The following is a 13,458-nucleotide window of genomic DNA, read 5'->3' as shown; positions in this document are numbered from 1 at the left end:
TGAAAACGTACGTAATTAAGTAAGTTTCAGCTTTGTCACGTAACTGTGCAGGAGATTGGGGCAAATTTTCCCTGGGTATTGCCTTAAAATCAGACTGCCCGCAGAGTGTCGAGAATTTAAGAACATATTGAACCTTTGTGTTATAATGACCCTAACAAGTACGAGGCCACGGGAGAAAATGGGATGTAGAATGACCAATCTTTTTATTCACTAACACGAAATATTATACGAAAGATAATACAGCGACCTAAGAATAAAATACAGTGAATGAAATTGACTTCAAGCCAACGTAAATAACAAGGAGAAATACATCGATCTAGTACGAACATTAAAAAAATATATACGTTTTGAAATCGTTAATAATCGAATAAGATTACTTGGGGAGACGGTTTACCTGCAAGTCAACATCCAGGCCACATTTTACCCTGTAAATTTGCCATTCGTTGATTTCCGTGAGGAGCGTACGCTATTCGTCATGATGTCACTCTCGGGAAGGCCAGCCCCTTTTCTCCTTGGAGAAGACGGTCGGCCATTTTAGGTTCATCAGTCGTCATTTCACATCGCTACAGTAGGACGGAGAACGTCAGGACTCAATATTTCTCTTACAACTGTAGTGGAGAATTGCCTACTATGAACTGAAACTCTTCCTAAAATCAAAACAATTAGATCCTAGTGTGAAGTGACGCATAAGCCAGTAGTTTCCAGTGTCGAGTTGTAATTTTTTGCACCTCAATGTAGCTAGAGGAAATGGCTGTGGAAAGCATGACTGTCCATCCAAACTCCCCAACTACCAACCACGAACACAACAGTCTCCTGACTGACGAAAGGTCGAGTAATTCTACAGTCATATTTAAATGAAATTATTTATTTGTCCTGTGCTTTTACACAAAAAGCCCGGGGTTTCTTTTTCCTTTTTTTCTGTCAGAGGGATTAAATTCGCCTTTTCTGGAAAACGAGTACAGAGGTAACGCCATGTTGATACGACAACGCCAACTGGGAGGCCAAAAAAACTTCTGGGATAACGCTGTTCCCTGTGTTTTATTTACGTTTATCACAATCAACGAGCAATCGACTCGAGCCAGCCTGTCTCAAGGAAAAGAGATGAGGTTGAAACGGCTGATAAATCATACTTTAAGCGACCATACTTAACAATTCGACGATTGATCACGGCGCCTTGGTTAACTAATCACCCTCTCTTAAAAAACTTAACTAATTAGTTCAATTAATCGTGTGTGTTTGGTATCAGTAGCGATCACAGCGGTAAAAGGAAAAAACAAACATTAAACTGGTGGGTTTTTTTTGCTAACGGTGAGGCCTACTCAGGCTAGCAGCGTTAGCATGTTAGCTGGTGTTACTAACGTATGCTGTTGGCAACAACAGAGAAAGGCTAAGCTAAGGGCTAATACTTATGTTGACTTGTGATTTTTAAGGTCGTCGATATTTCTAATGGCTGCTGTTTTTTAAGTAGCCCAACTTTAAGTTATTTGATCACTATCGTCGATTATTATCGGTTCAAATGCATTTGTGCCGTTGGCGGAGCGTAGCGCTTAATTGCACCCTTGGCGTTACGCACTTAAAATTGTCATCGTCTCATTAATTGCAAATAACTCGAATAAGAAAAACCCTTTAGCTCCCCTTATGAACGCCCTCAAACATTTAAGTTTAATTGTCGTTAAATTTAGATTTTTTTTTCGTTTTACTGTAGTTATGGATGTATTTTAACTAACATGCCATTTTTATTCACAGTCGTGCCCACACTGACTCGTCCCCAACATCCCCCCGAAGTCCCCCCACCTCCCCCAAAATGTGTAAAACGTCTGCAAAGCATCCCAAAAGTGTTTAAAGTCAAACACAAAAGTTCCCTTCTCCACTGTCCCCAGTTGGCAAAATTTGCTGTACCCGGTTGGTCCCCCACTTTCCAATCCCCACAAACTCCCACTTAGTGTCCCCGAAAGTTTAGCGAGAAGCTTTATTTTTTTGTTGTTTTGAGTGCAAAATGTGAAGAAAGCCCGTCACAGTAAGTATTCCCCATTTTAAATGTGGCCCTTTGTGCTTATAGAGTTAAGTTATGGAGTCGAATATTGAGCTAATAATGTGCCATAATGCATGGTAAACCATTTGATCCGGAATAATCATGTGCTCTGCTAAACCTAAGCTGTCTGGTAGGAGGTTTGTTTGGAGATTTTACACTTTGGATATAAATGGAAACTGTCTGGTGTAACTAACATGGCGAACTGATCATGCACAGGACTGGACTTTATTGTGCTCAGCTTACAAATAACAAAGTAAATAACAGTTTTTCCTCTCCACAGCTCTGTACAGCTAAGCTTGTTTTGGTAGTATAGAGTATGCTTGAATGGGGTTTGCTGTTTTATGTTATTCCCTAAATTGGGAAGCAGCAGGTGATATGTGTGTGTAAGGGGGTATTTCAGAATTGCAGGGGGGCCAACAGCTTGTGCCCATAGCGATTCCCAGCCACCCCCTATTCACAACAACCTGCCTCCACAATACAGCCAAATCCCTGTGCTATGAAAGGGAGCCCTCCTTTGTAACAGGTCTGTGCAATCATGCCAGTCATAAAGTAGGGGTCTGAGTTTGTGGTGTTTGATTAAAAGCTGATAGCTTTTTTAGGACAAATCATCTTATAGAGTCTATTAAAGTGTTTTAGATAATATGTCAAAAATGGACTGGACTGGGTTAGTTGGTATCTGATACTGCGTGTCTTTTTACATATTTCCAGAGAGAATAAGTGTAGTTTAATTCTGGCTCATGGTCCCGAGTACCAAATATGAAGACAGATTTTGTAGTTTATTCTGGATTGTGTCTTGTGAGCCATTAGCAGATAACTGATTTTTTTTTTCTGGCAGTGAATCCAGGTTTTATGAGCCCATTTTTAATAAAAGTGAGAGTTTACTAGGTCATCTGTGGATATCTTTGCACTCTAAAACCTAAAAATCAGTCAAATCTGGAACAGCTACTAATGAAAGATGACCTTTGTACTCCTTGAAGCAGTCCCTTGGCAGGCTACATCTTGGCAGCAGCCAGGATTTGTGGTGGAAGTTGGACTTTGCTGTAGACAGTTTTCATTCTTTAAGCTAACGTGTTTGTGGCATTCTCTCTTTTTTTATTAATATATTTGCTGTTTTGAGGGGAGAAATTGGGCTCTGATGATTAAGGCTGATTAATTTGCTTCCCCTGAGAAAGCCGGTGAGCTGAGGATGTGGTGCATACTACACGTACAGTGGAGTTGACATTTTGCCTCAAAAGCAGATCAGCTGTCTTCCACCACCTGCTCCATCTTAGCTCACTGTGGGCTCAGAGGAGGACAAAACCTGCCTTTGAGAGTCTGATACTGAATGGCAGTAGTCTTCTCAGTGAATCAGTTAACTCCTGTTCACATCATCCAGAGCTCAGACCTCTCCCTGACTGCTGGACACAGTGCTTGTCAGCCTACTTTGGGTGTTGGCCTTTAGGGAGGTACTAATATTTTTTCTTTTCTTTGTTACTAACATTTTTGTGTCAACATTTTATGACGTGTGTCTTGCACAGTTTTGACGTAACAGAGTGCCACATGGTTTTTCTTTTCCTTTTGTGGGCCGGCCCAGAAGTTGGCATCGATCTGGCTCCCTCAGCTAAAAGCCAGTAGGAAGTTTCCACGGGCTTCTAGATTGTGGCAGGAAATGTGCTCTGTGGGAAATAAAAGTTTATGATAAATACATATTTTGTTCGGCAATTTAATCTGAGATTAAGACCCATTACTGCAACACTCTGTTGCAAGTTCTTGTTGTTGTTTTGAGAGATGGCCAAACATAAACACGTTAAAGTACTCAACCTTCTCTGAGGTAGTCCTCAGTAACAGCAGACATCAAACAGCAGGAACTGTCTGTTTATTTTTTTTTTCTACACCAGATGGATGTCCTTCATATTAGAAGTTAAAATACATTCAAAAGAGGAAAAAAAAGGCCTTATAGGGTATTTTTTACTCTGGCAGTGTTCCAGCTGTGGTGGCTAAAATCTGTCTGCGTACAGACAAAAACACAAACACTTGGCATATTGCGCAGACTTCCTTTGTGGTTACTTCTGCTGCTGTAGGAGTGATGATTGCATTTTATCTGTGTATGATAACACACGCACAGAGGCTCACAAGGTGAAAACACACCAGTATTGCTGTCGTGAGTGTTAATAATAGAAGCACAGTATTACATATACACATGACCTAATTTGAAGTCTGAAATTGTTCGTGCTCGTCACGTTATGAGATTAAATCCAAAGGAAAGGTGTTGATGCTTTCTGGAAGCTGTGTAGACGATGTAGAAAGTTCGCCTTGAATACACAGTATTTTAGTTCACCATTCAGCGTGTTTTTATCTATCCTTCTGTTTGGATGACCTAGATAATATGTCAATAAGCAGCTGTGCAGTCTAACCTCACTGCAGGAGCGTTTGAGTTTGTTTTTTAATCTTGAGTGCGATTATATATCCCTCCCAGTGTATGCATAAAGTGTTGTGTTTGACATTTTAGTGTTTCCTTCACCTGGCTTATATGATTGAAAGGTCATCTTATTCTTATGGCAATCCCAGGTACTTATTATGTGCAGTCTTTACAGGAATGCATGTGTATACAAATACAAAATCATTAACTTTAACATCAACCTGCCATAGATTTCAAATTCTGCAGTTAAATTTACATTTACCCATCTTACGGTGTGACAGACTGTCCATCAGAATACACCGTATAACCTTGTAAATCTTCAGCATCAGAAATTTTCCTGGCAGAAAGTGGTGCGTGCTACAGATTAATAGTCTCTTTTAGAATTATATACAACCATCAGCTCGTGTTTCATATCACAGTCACATGGCAGCAGTGTAAGCAGAGACCCCCAGACCCCCCCCCAGCCAGATCCTCCAGCTCTCCAAGGGGACACGGAGGGGTTCCTGAGCCAGTTGAGAGACATGATCTCTCCAGCATGTCCTGTATCTATCCCAGGGTCTCCTCTCAGCGGCATACCCAGGATACAAAAATACAACAAACAGTAAACAAGGATCTAGATTAATTTGACCGATAATTTTCTGAAAAGTCTGAAATCGCAACGGCTCAATCGGGAAAAAATGGCACCATCTATGATATTAGCAGCAGATTATGATCGATGACTCGTTCTTGAATTGTGCGTGTATCCCTGTATCTTCAATTTTCAAATTCGCCGAGCCTCTGTACTCGTTTTCGCCGATTTACCCCCAGCTGCGTGTATAAAGTCGTTCTTGCTTCCTCCTCTTTGTTTGTATAATTTTATTGTGCATTTATCTTTGTAAAATTTTGTGACCATAATATTAAAGATGGCTTTCTTTTCATATACAGGGCAGAAGATGGAGAGCTGGAGGAGGGTGAGTTGGAAGATGATGGGGGAGAAATGGAGGAGGAAGAAATGGCAGGAGGTGTGTCAGCAGTCGGTCCAGGTGGAGACGGTGAAGAAGTGGGTGGAGGTGAAGGAGGCCACGAAGGGTCGGCGGAGCGGCCTCGGCGAAGTAGGGAGCGCCACGCTAGCAGCGGTTCAGACGACGAGAGAGCCCACCGTCGTAAGAGGAAGCGGAAGAAGGAGCGGGAAAGAGAAAAGAGGAGGTCCAAGAAGAAACGCAAATCACGACATAAAGTAAGAATTGTAGTAAACGCAGAGATGAAAACACCCGTTTTCTGGCTTAACCCAAAAATATCAACTCTAACATTTGTCCCTTTTTCTCTCAGCGTCATGCGTCCTCGGATGATGACCACTCAGACTACAGTGATGAGTCTGACTACAGTCCCAGTGAGAAAAGGAAATATAGAGAGTACAGCCCCCAGTACGGTTCTGTAAGTCTGAAAAGAAAACTTTCCCAACACACATGTTACGTGTGCATAATATAATGTGAACATTGTGAAAGTATTCTCAGTTTATCAATGTCTTATCTCTCTCTAGTCTCGTGGGAGCTACGGTGGCGCAAAGAGGGGTGGTTACATGAAGATGGAGAAACAGGGTTACGGAGGTTACGATGACTACGAAGATGACAACTTTGAGGGAGAGGAAGATGAAGACATGGGGGATGACGACTACGATGACTTCACCAAGGAGCTCAACCAGTACCGAAAGGCCAAGGAGGGAGGAGGCGGCCGTGGTGGGCGAGGTAATTTCACGGCAGTTTGAAAAATAGACTTTTTAAACATATTCTGCTGTATGCTGAATATGTGCTCAGCTGACAAGTCAACACGGTTTCATAGCAAGACTGTACACGGAAAAATCAAACCTAAGATCCAACGTTGTGACAAGGCCAGCTGTCTTTTCTAGGGATGTTTTCAAACAAGGAAAGAGAAAAATGTATCACTGTGTTATCAAAGTTCACTATTTTACCTGCACCACAGTTGAATTTGCACTCGAGCATATTTGCATACATACACACAACTTCTCTTATCAATACAAATTTCAGATAAGTTGCTGACAGGTGGAATCCCACTTTTGTAGCTTATTCTTACTTCTCTCTTTGTCTTCGTGCAGGGGCCAGAGGTCGTATGAAGAACCACAGAGGCCGTGGATTAATGAGAGGAGGGAGGAGGGGAAGAGGAGGAGGCAGAGGAAGAGGAGGGCGAGGCGGAGGAGGAAAGATGGGAGGAGATGATGATGGAGACGGCTACGGAGATGAAATGGAGGTGAGGATTAGAGCTCAGAATTATATTTTGCTCCAAGTTCACAAAGAGTCAGTTAAATGACAATAATAATCCTTGTCCTTACAGTATGGAGATGATGACTACGACATGGGTGATGATGACTATGATGACTACTCGAAAGAGCTCAACCAGTACAAGAAGTCCAAAGACAGAGGCAGAGGTTTGTTTTTCGTCTCTTCCTTCCGTTTCCTTTTATTTAAATTTGACCTACGTTGTTTGTTTTTTCTTGTTTTCATATGTTATTGAGATAATTGTGTGTGCACGTATTAAATATGGACAAAGACTCAAATAATGCCATCAGTGTATGTGCAAGTGTTTCTGTGAGCCAAAAACTGAGGTACCAGACTGTTCTAAACACTCAGTTTCAGTATTCCTTTTAAAATCTTTCATCCTGTTGATGTCATAGAAGCTAGATGTCCATACTATGGCACACAGTTTGTGAGGCCAATCAGCAGAAAGTTGCATTAAAGGGAGGGTTAAGGGAGCTAAAATGGCTAAAACTAGGATTTATGCAAAATTAATGGGGAAATATATCCTTTTTTTTGCCCAAAAGTTCACTCACACTGTCTCTTGATTTCTCCACCAGGTGGTAAAGGGGGCCGCGGGCGAGGCAGAGGTAAAGGAGGGCGTGGCATGATTAGAGGAGCAAAGGGTCGAAACAGAGGGAGAGGAAGAGGAGACATGGGGAATGATGACAACGGAGACATGGACAACGGGGTAAAACTTTCATAATTATTATGAGCTCAGGTTAAGCGCCCTGATCTGGTAACAAACTGGACAGTACAGCTAATTTGTATTTGCTTGTTGTGTGGGGTGGGTTCAGGATGGTGTTGGAGGTGATGGACCGGGAATGGGGAGGAGGAATCAGAATGAAAAGCACCAGGACAAGAAAGGAAAGGCCATCTGCAAGTACTACATCGAGGGGAGATGCACTTGGGTAGGATGGCACAAATATCAATAATATGTATTATTAATGCTCTTTTATTGTATACATACAGTTAAGTTCACTTTTCAAAGTGCACATATACAAATTTTGTATTACATTAGTTCCAATCGGACATGCGCACATCTCCTTTGAGGTTGCATTAGGAAGGGCATCCGGCGCACATCTCTGCCAAATCAAACATGCAGAGTTGCCCGCTGTGCTGAAAGTAACTTTCTAACAGTTTTTCATGATTTCATACCTCAAACGCAAACACATTTTTAAAATAGTATTTTAGAGTTTTATAAAGATGTTTTAGAAAAAAATTTACACTCAACTATACTGTTTAGCACACTAGCTACCTCCTACCTGGATAAAAATATAACTGTTTCCAGTGGAAATTTCAACGTTTGGTGCCAGGAATCTATAGCTTAATGCAAATATTATAAAAGGCTTTATACTAATATAAACTCTTATAGCAGCATGTAATAACCACAGCTGCAAGATAATGCAGAGGAAATGTCTTCTGTGTTGTTTATTTTGGTCTACAAATTATCTGTTGGCTGCTGTCTCAGCCCTGACATCCATAACACACACTTTTTTCCCATACAACAGGGCGACCACTGTAACTTCAGCCATGACATTGAGCTGCCAAAGAAGAAGGAGTTGTGCAAGTTCTACATCACTGGATTCTGTGCCCGAGCTGACCACTGTCCTTACATGCATGATATCCTTTGCTGTTGACCACATGGAGAGCCTATTTATCAGTATAGATAAGGCAGTCTGGAGTTGTGGATCAGAACCAGTTTTTCCAATCAAATTAAACTTGAATCTCTGACTAGTAAGTCAAGTTAAGAGTCAAGCTGGCAATATTTACCAGTATGAAGTTGCATAAGTGAAATCAATCCAGGGTTTACACCTGTTTATTCGGGCCACCAGGCCAAAGTTGACCCTTTGCTCGATATGTGCACCAGTGTTTTGTTTCAGGGTTTGTTTTTTAAAAGCTCCAATCGTTAAAATGACCATTTAGTTTTCATATTAGTTTTAACAACCATTAACACTATGAAGCAAAGATGAACTAGCAAATTGTTTTATCCAATAATCAGGGTAAATGATGTATTGTTGTATGTGAGTGAGGTTAAATATGATGCAGTGCTGTATCAGTCGTCGTACCCACTTTGTCTGATGTTGACACAGCTGATAATGTGACACGAGTGTTCCTCCTTGACTCCTGTGCTACGTGAATTCCCCTGTAAGCTGTTCCACACCACAGGGAAGTGTGTCAATGGTGACGAGTGTATGTTCTCCCACGAGGAACTCAATGATGATACTCGGGAGCTGCTTAACAAGGTAGGAACCTCCGACCTCGAAGACAGTCACCTCGTTTATCTTCTGTAAACTCTCACAATATTAAGTGTATATAAGTTAGATTTTTGTCACTCGCACAGTCTGCCAGTTTAAGTTGACAGACTGTTGTTTTTGTTTGCCTTCAGTTGTGTTTCTTTAAGATTCACCCAGCAGAGTATTTTTCTTGGTTTTGTAGATGCTGGCAGAGGATGCAGAAGCTGGAGCTGAGGACGAAAAAGAGGTGGAGGAGCTGAAGAAGCAAGGAATTAACCCGCTTCCTAAGCCCCCTCCTGGAGTCGGCCTCCTTCCAACCCCTCCCCGGCCCGTTCCTGTTGAAACCAACACAGGTGGTGTGGATTTTGCTGGGCCTCCAGCTGGTGACTTTGGGGGTCTTCCTGGACCTAATCAGGTGCCCATGGCTGTCAAAGGTCCCCCAGGACCAGGGCCTGTTCCTGTCCCTGGTCCCTGCGTCGGTCCACCTGTCCACGGTCCTGATGGAAGTCCCTTCCAAGGTGGCCCGCCGAATCCCCCTGGCCTTCCTCCTCCTCCCCACATGGGTCCCCCACCTCCTGCTGGTGGAGGAGGAGGAGGAGGAGGCATGGGGAAGAAGATCCCCTCGTTGTTTGAGATTAAAGTTCAGCCCACAGGACAGCTGGCCCAGAAACTCGCAGTTAGGTAAGAGATCAGAAATGCAAAGAATTAAAGTGAGTATTTGTATAATCCGCATCCTGACTTTGTCTGTAAGAAGATCCAAGTTCTCAGTTTTTGGAATGTAGGAATACTGTCTGAGGTTTTTACTCTGAGAACTGAAAACGTTTTCTGAACATCTGTGAAATTGCGTTAAGGCTGAGAAGCATCTGCTTAGATTCACAACAGCTCAAAGGTTCCTCCCAAAACCTGAGTGTTGAGTAGACAAAGGATTTTCAGTGCAATAATTATTTTAGTGTTTGGTTATTGGTTTTGTCAGACTTCTAGGAAATGCACAACTAGCAGAGAATAATGTGTAACAGGAACTAGTATCTACATTTTTTTAATTAACTCTAAATAATTAAAAAAAAATGTTTGCTTTGAGAGTCACTATCCGAATTCTAAATCACACTCCCGCTTTTGTATTAGAAGCCAGGGCCCCAGTACCAACCAGGGTCAGACCCCAACACCTGGACCTCAAGGGCCCCCTGGTGCCCCTCCTCCCAGATTCCCTGCCCCTCCAGGTATGATGCCCCCTGACATGCAGAACATGGGCCCCAACCTTGGAATGAACCAGGGCCCTCCCAACATGGGACCCGGTGGACCACCAATGATGGGAGGATTTCCACCAGGAGAGGGCCCTCCACATGGAGGTGCTATGCCTCCAGGTCCTCCTCAGGGAGGAGGAAACTTCTACAATAACTTCTACAATCAGCAAGAGGGTATGAAGATGGAGGGTGTGGTTCAAGAAGGTGAGATCATTTTATACTAAATACCAAAATAGAGTTGGAGCAGCTTACTTCAAACAATAGTGGCTCTTAAACTTATGAGAATGTTGTCTGTTCCCTATCAGGTGACAGTTACCAGGGTTTTTCCGGTATGGACGAGAGAGGAGGCACAGGAACATTTGGAAATCAGTCAGGCAACCAGGAAGGCCCTGCTAATGGAGCCACAGCCAATCAGGGGGGGATTTCTGTGCCTGACTTTCTGCCACCTGCTCAGCGCGTCCTCTTCATGAGGATCCAACAGAAGCAGCAAGAGGAAGAGGAAAGAGCTCGCAGGATGGCTGAGGGAGGAGCAGAAAAAAGCAGAGACACTGAAGGTAGAGGAACAGCACCTGCATCTGTGTATAAATGATTCCTGTGGCATAGTGAGATGTAGCATCCTTTGCAAGTATTCCTCTTTCCGTATGACTGTCTAAGAACAGGAGAAACCTGTAAAACCAAAGACTTAAGACTTAAAACCATTTTGTGTGTAACAGAAATGAGACGGAGGTGACCCTTTCAGTGATTGCTTAGAGTTGACCAAAATGTCAAATCCCTCTTTTCCTAGGTGACTCAGGGAACTGGTATTCTAGCGAGGATGAGGATGGCGGTGGGAGCGTGACTTCCATCCTGAAGACCCTCCGTCAGCAGACCCAGGCTCCTCAAAAATCTGACGTGCATCCGAGCGACCCACGCCTTGTGAAAGCCTCTCCTTCCCACCCTCCGGCTCGCCCAGCAGACCCCCGCTTAGCTCGGGATCCACGCTTGGCACGTGCTGCTGAGTCAGCTCAAATCTCTGACCCCACCCACTCCACACTCGCTCCATCGTCATCTGGACCACCTGCAGACCCCAGGCTAGCTAGGCTAGCTGCTGCTGCCTCAGCAGGATCTGCCTCCCATTCGCCTCCAGCTGCTAAGCCTGAACCTCCCCTGGTCTATAAGCCCCCTCCGCTCACGACCCCGGCAGTGGATGAGGAGGAGACTGAGCGGGTTCTACGGGACAAGCCCGTGCCGATTCCTCTGGATCCGCTCATGGGTATGGCTCTGAAAGACCCACGTTCCCAGTTGCAGCAGTTCAGCCACATCAAGAAGGATATTGTTCTTCACATGCCAGCATTCGCTAAAACGATCACCTGGTCTCCTGAAGATCTGCTTCCGCTCCCTATTCCCAAGCAGGACCTGCTTCCTCTACCCCCGGGCATCCCTCCCGTGTCCACCCTTGACTCACGTCTGTCCCGCGGTCAGCAGCAGCAGTTACACACGCCACTCACTCACTCGCAACCTCCTTCCGTACAGCCTCCTCCTTCCTTAGACGCCCCTGCTCCCTCCTCCTCAGCTTCTACCCTCCCAGAATTTGAATTTCTGTCTCGCATCCTGAAGAATGTTAACTCCAGCACGTCCCAGACTCCTTCTCCTCCTCATTTACCCACACCCCCTACCACTATGCCAGTTATGGGTCAACCTCAGTCCATGCCTGCAGCTTCTATAGAAAAGCCTGTTGACCCCCGTGTTGCCCGCAAAGTCCCCTCTGATCCCCGTCTCCAGCCACCGAAGTCGGCACTGAAGCAGCCATCAGAACCTGTGCCCCCTCCGTCCACATCTCCTGCACCAACATCTAGTTCTTCTCCACCTGCCATCGCTCCCTATGACCCACGGTTGCTCTCCTCAGTTGGGGCAGGGCGCAGTGTAGGGGCCGGGACACCAGGGGGTGCCAGTGTGCTGAGCAGCATTAGTCTGTATGACCCTCGGACTAACAAACCAGGCAGCCCTGGTACCAGCAGTGGCGCTAACAACTCTCCTAACTCAGCCAGCCAAACTGAGTCCAAACTCAGTGACTCCACAACGAGTAAACCTAAATCCAAGGAGCCCCTCTTTGTTCGGAAGTCTGCATTGGACCAACCTGAGCCAGAGAAAAGTACAGAGCAAGGCACGGATAGATACAACAGCTATAACAGGCCCCGGCCCAAACCTGCGCCCTCACCTAACTCCACAGCTCAGGGCGGGCCTGCTGCAGCTGGGGTGGCTGCAGCTGGAGGTCAGGGTGCTCCTGGATCTGCTGCAGACCAGGCGCCTGCAGGGGTCCATAACCTACCAGTATCCTCTTTATTTGGTGTTGTGAAGCAGGCTAGTAAGCCTGGCGGGACAAGCAGCCCCTTTGGGGGAAACAGCCCTGCACAGTCTGATCAGGCAGCCGCAGAGCAGGACAACGGCTCCCTGAAGGAAGTTTTCAAAGGCTTTGACCCCACAGCCTCTCCCTTCTGCCAGTGACACTGATCCTGGGACCCTGACGCCCCAGATGTGGCAGCTGGGTGTGGGTTGTTTCAGGTTTTTGGACACTGAAAATGTCAGTGCAAAGAGAAACGTGCACTGCGGCAACTGCCTGTAAGACGAGTTTTGATAAGATTGGCAGCAGACATATTACACACAGACACACACACACACCCAAACACAGTGTTTCAGATTCTATAAAAGACTCTCGGGTAGCGTTTAAAGTGAAATCTCTATTTTAAACAGACTTATTGATGTATAAATAGATGTATTCTCTCATCTCAGTGCTTAATGAAAATGATTATCCTGACAACAGACACACATTTATATGGAATGAAACTTTAGGCATCACATGTGTTTAAATCTCCTTTTATTTAAGTTTCTCACATCCTTCTGTTTCATATTTCTTCTCTTCTTAAAGCTGATGTGCTCGTGTATATATGCATATTTTCTGGTTAGTTACAGATGGCTGTGCTCTTTGTAACAAATTAAAAGCTTTTTTTATATCTGATTTTCCCAACAATATATTGTTTATTTTTGGTGTTTCTTTAAACAGAATCAAGAGCACTGAGGCAACTTACTTTACACCTGTCAAAAACTAAATGCCCTCCACATCACTGCCTTTGCTTTCATCCACTGTCCTCTGTCTTTGGCGTCACATCAAACTAAAGCATTTTTTTTTCTTTCCACGTTACTTTTTTTCTGCAGAAATGACTGAAATGGTCTTTATTCTACTTAAATGCTTTTTTAAGTATTTTTCTACTCCTTTGCACTGTCA

At 44.2% G+C, this 13,458-nt stretch overlaps 1 protein-coding gene across 3 annotated transcripts; it reads left to right on the top strand.

Annotated features, from left to right (window-relative positions):
- Positions 1-513: 513 nt before the first annotated feature.
- Positions 514-13,191, top strand: zc3h4 (zinc finger CCCH-type containing 4). 3 transcript variants are annotated; one of them, XM_085244214.1, is made up of 14 exons: positions 514-827; positions 5,355-5,646; positions 5,739-5,843; positions 5,950-6,154; positions 6,523-6,674; positions 6,759-6,852; positions 7,279-7,409; positions 7,516-7,629; positions 8,230-8,341; positions 8,855-8,964; positions 9,158-9,636; positions 10,081-10,400; positions 10,502-10,750; positions 10,981-13,191. In XM_085244214.1, the coding sequence occupies exons 1-14, from the start codon at positions 748-750 to the stop codon at positions 12,678-12,680; spliced, it is 4,143 nt and encodes a 1,380-aa protein (XP_085100340.1). In that variant the 5' UTR covers positions 514-747; the 3' UTR covers positions 12,681-13,191. The 3 variants fall into 3 exon arrangements, with proteins under 3 accessions (XP_085100340.1, XP_085100339.1, XP_085100341.1); XM_085244213.1 differs by having other exon boundaries at positions 10,078-10,400; XM_085244215.1 differs by lacking the exon at positions 514-827 and adding an exon at positions 863-2,017 and having other exon boundaries at positions 10,078-10,400.
- Positions 13,192-13,458: the final 267 nt, after the last annotated feature.

Source organism: Mchenga conophoros, linkage group LG14 (genome assembly GCF_057382185.1).
Source record: "Mchenga conophoros isolate Kocher_MC1m ecotype Shallow Benthic linkage group LG14, M_conophoros_male_GT1.1, whole genome shotgun sequence".
NCBI classification, from domain to species: domain Eukaryota; kingdom Metazoa; phylum Chordata; class Actinopteri; order Cichliformes; family Cichlidae; genus Mchenga; species Mchenga conophoros.
Note: the sequence above shows the minus strand (reverse complement) of the source record. Positions and strands in the feature narration are given on the sequence as shown.

Bases quoted from the DNA above. Each gene is read 5' to 3' on its own strand.
- zc3h4 (XM_085244213.1), top strand. From the start codon at position 748: ATGGCTGTGGAAAGCATGACTGTCCATCCAAACTCCCCAACTACCAAC. The intron at 5,647-5,738 runs GTAAGAATTGTA...TTTTTCTCTCAG, and splicing joins AACGCAAATCACGACATAAA to CGTCATGCGTCCTCGGATGA. The intron at 7,630-8,229 runs GTAGGATGGCAC...CCCATACAACAG, and splicing joins TCGAGGGGAGATGCACTTGG to GGCGACCACTGTAACTTCAG.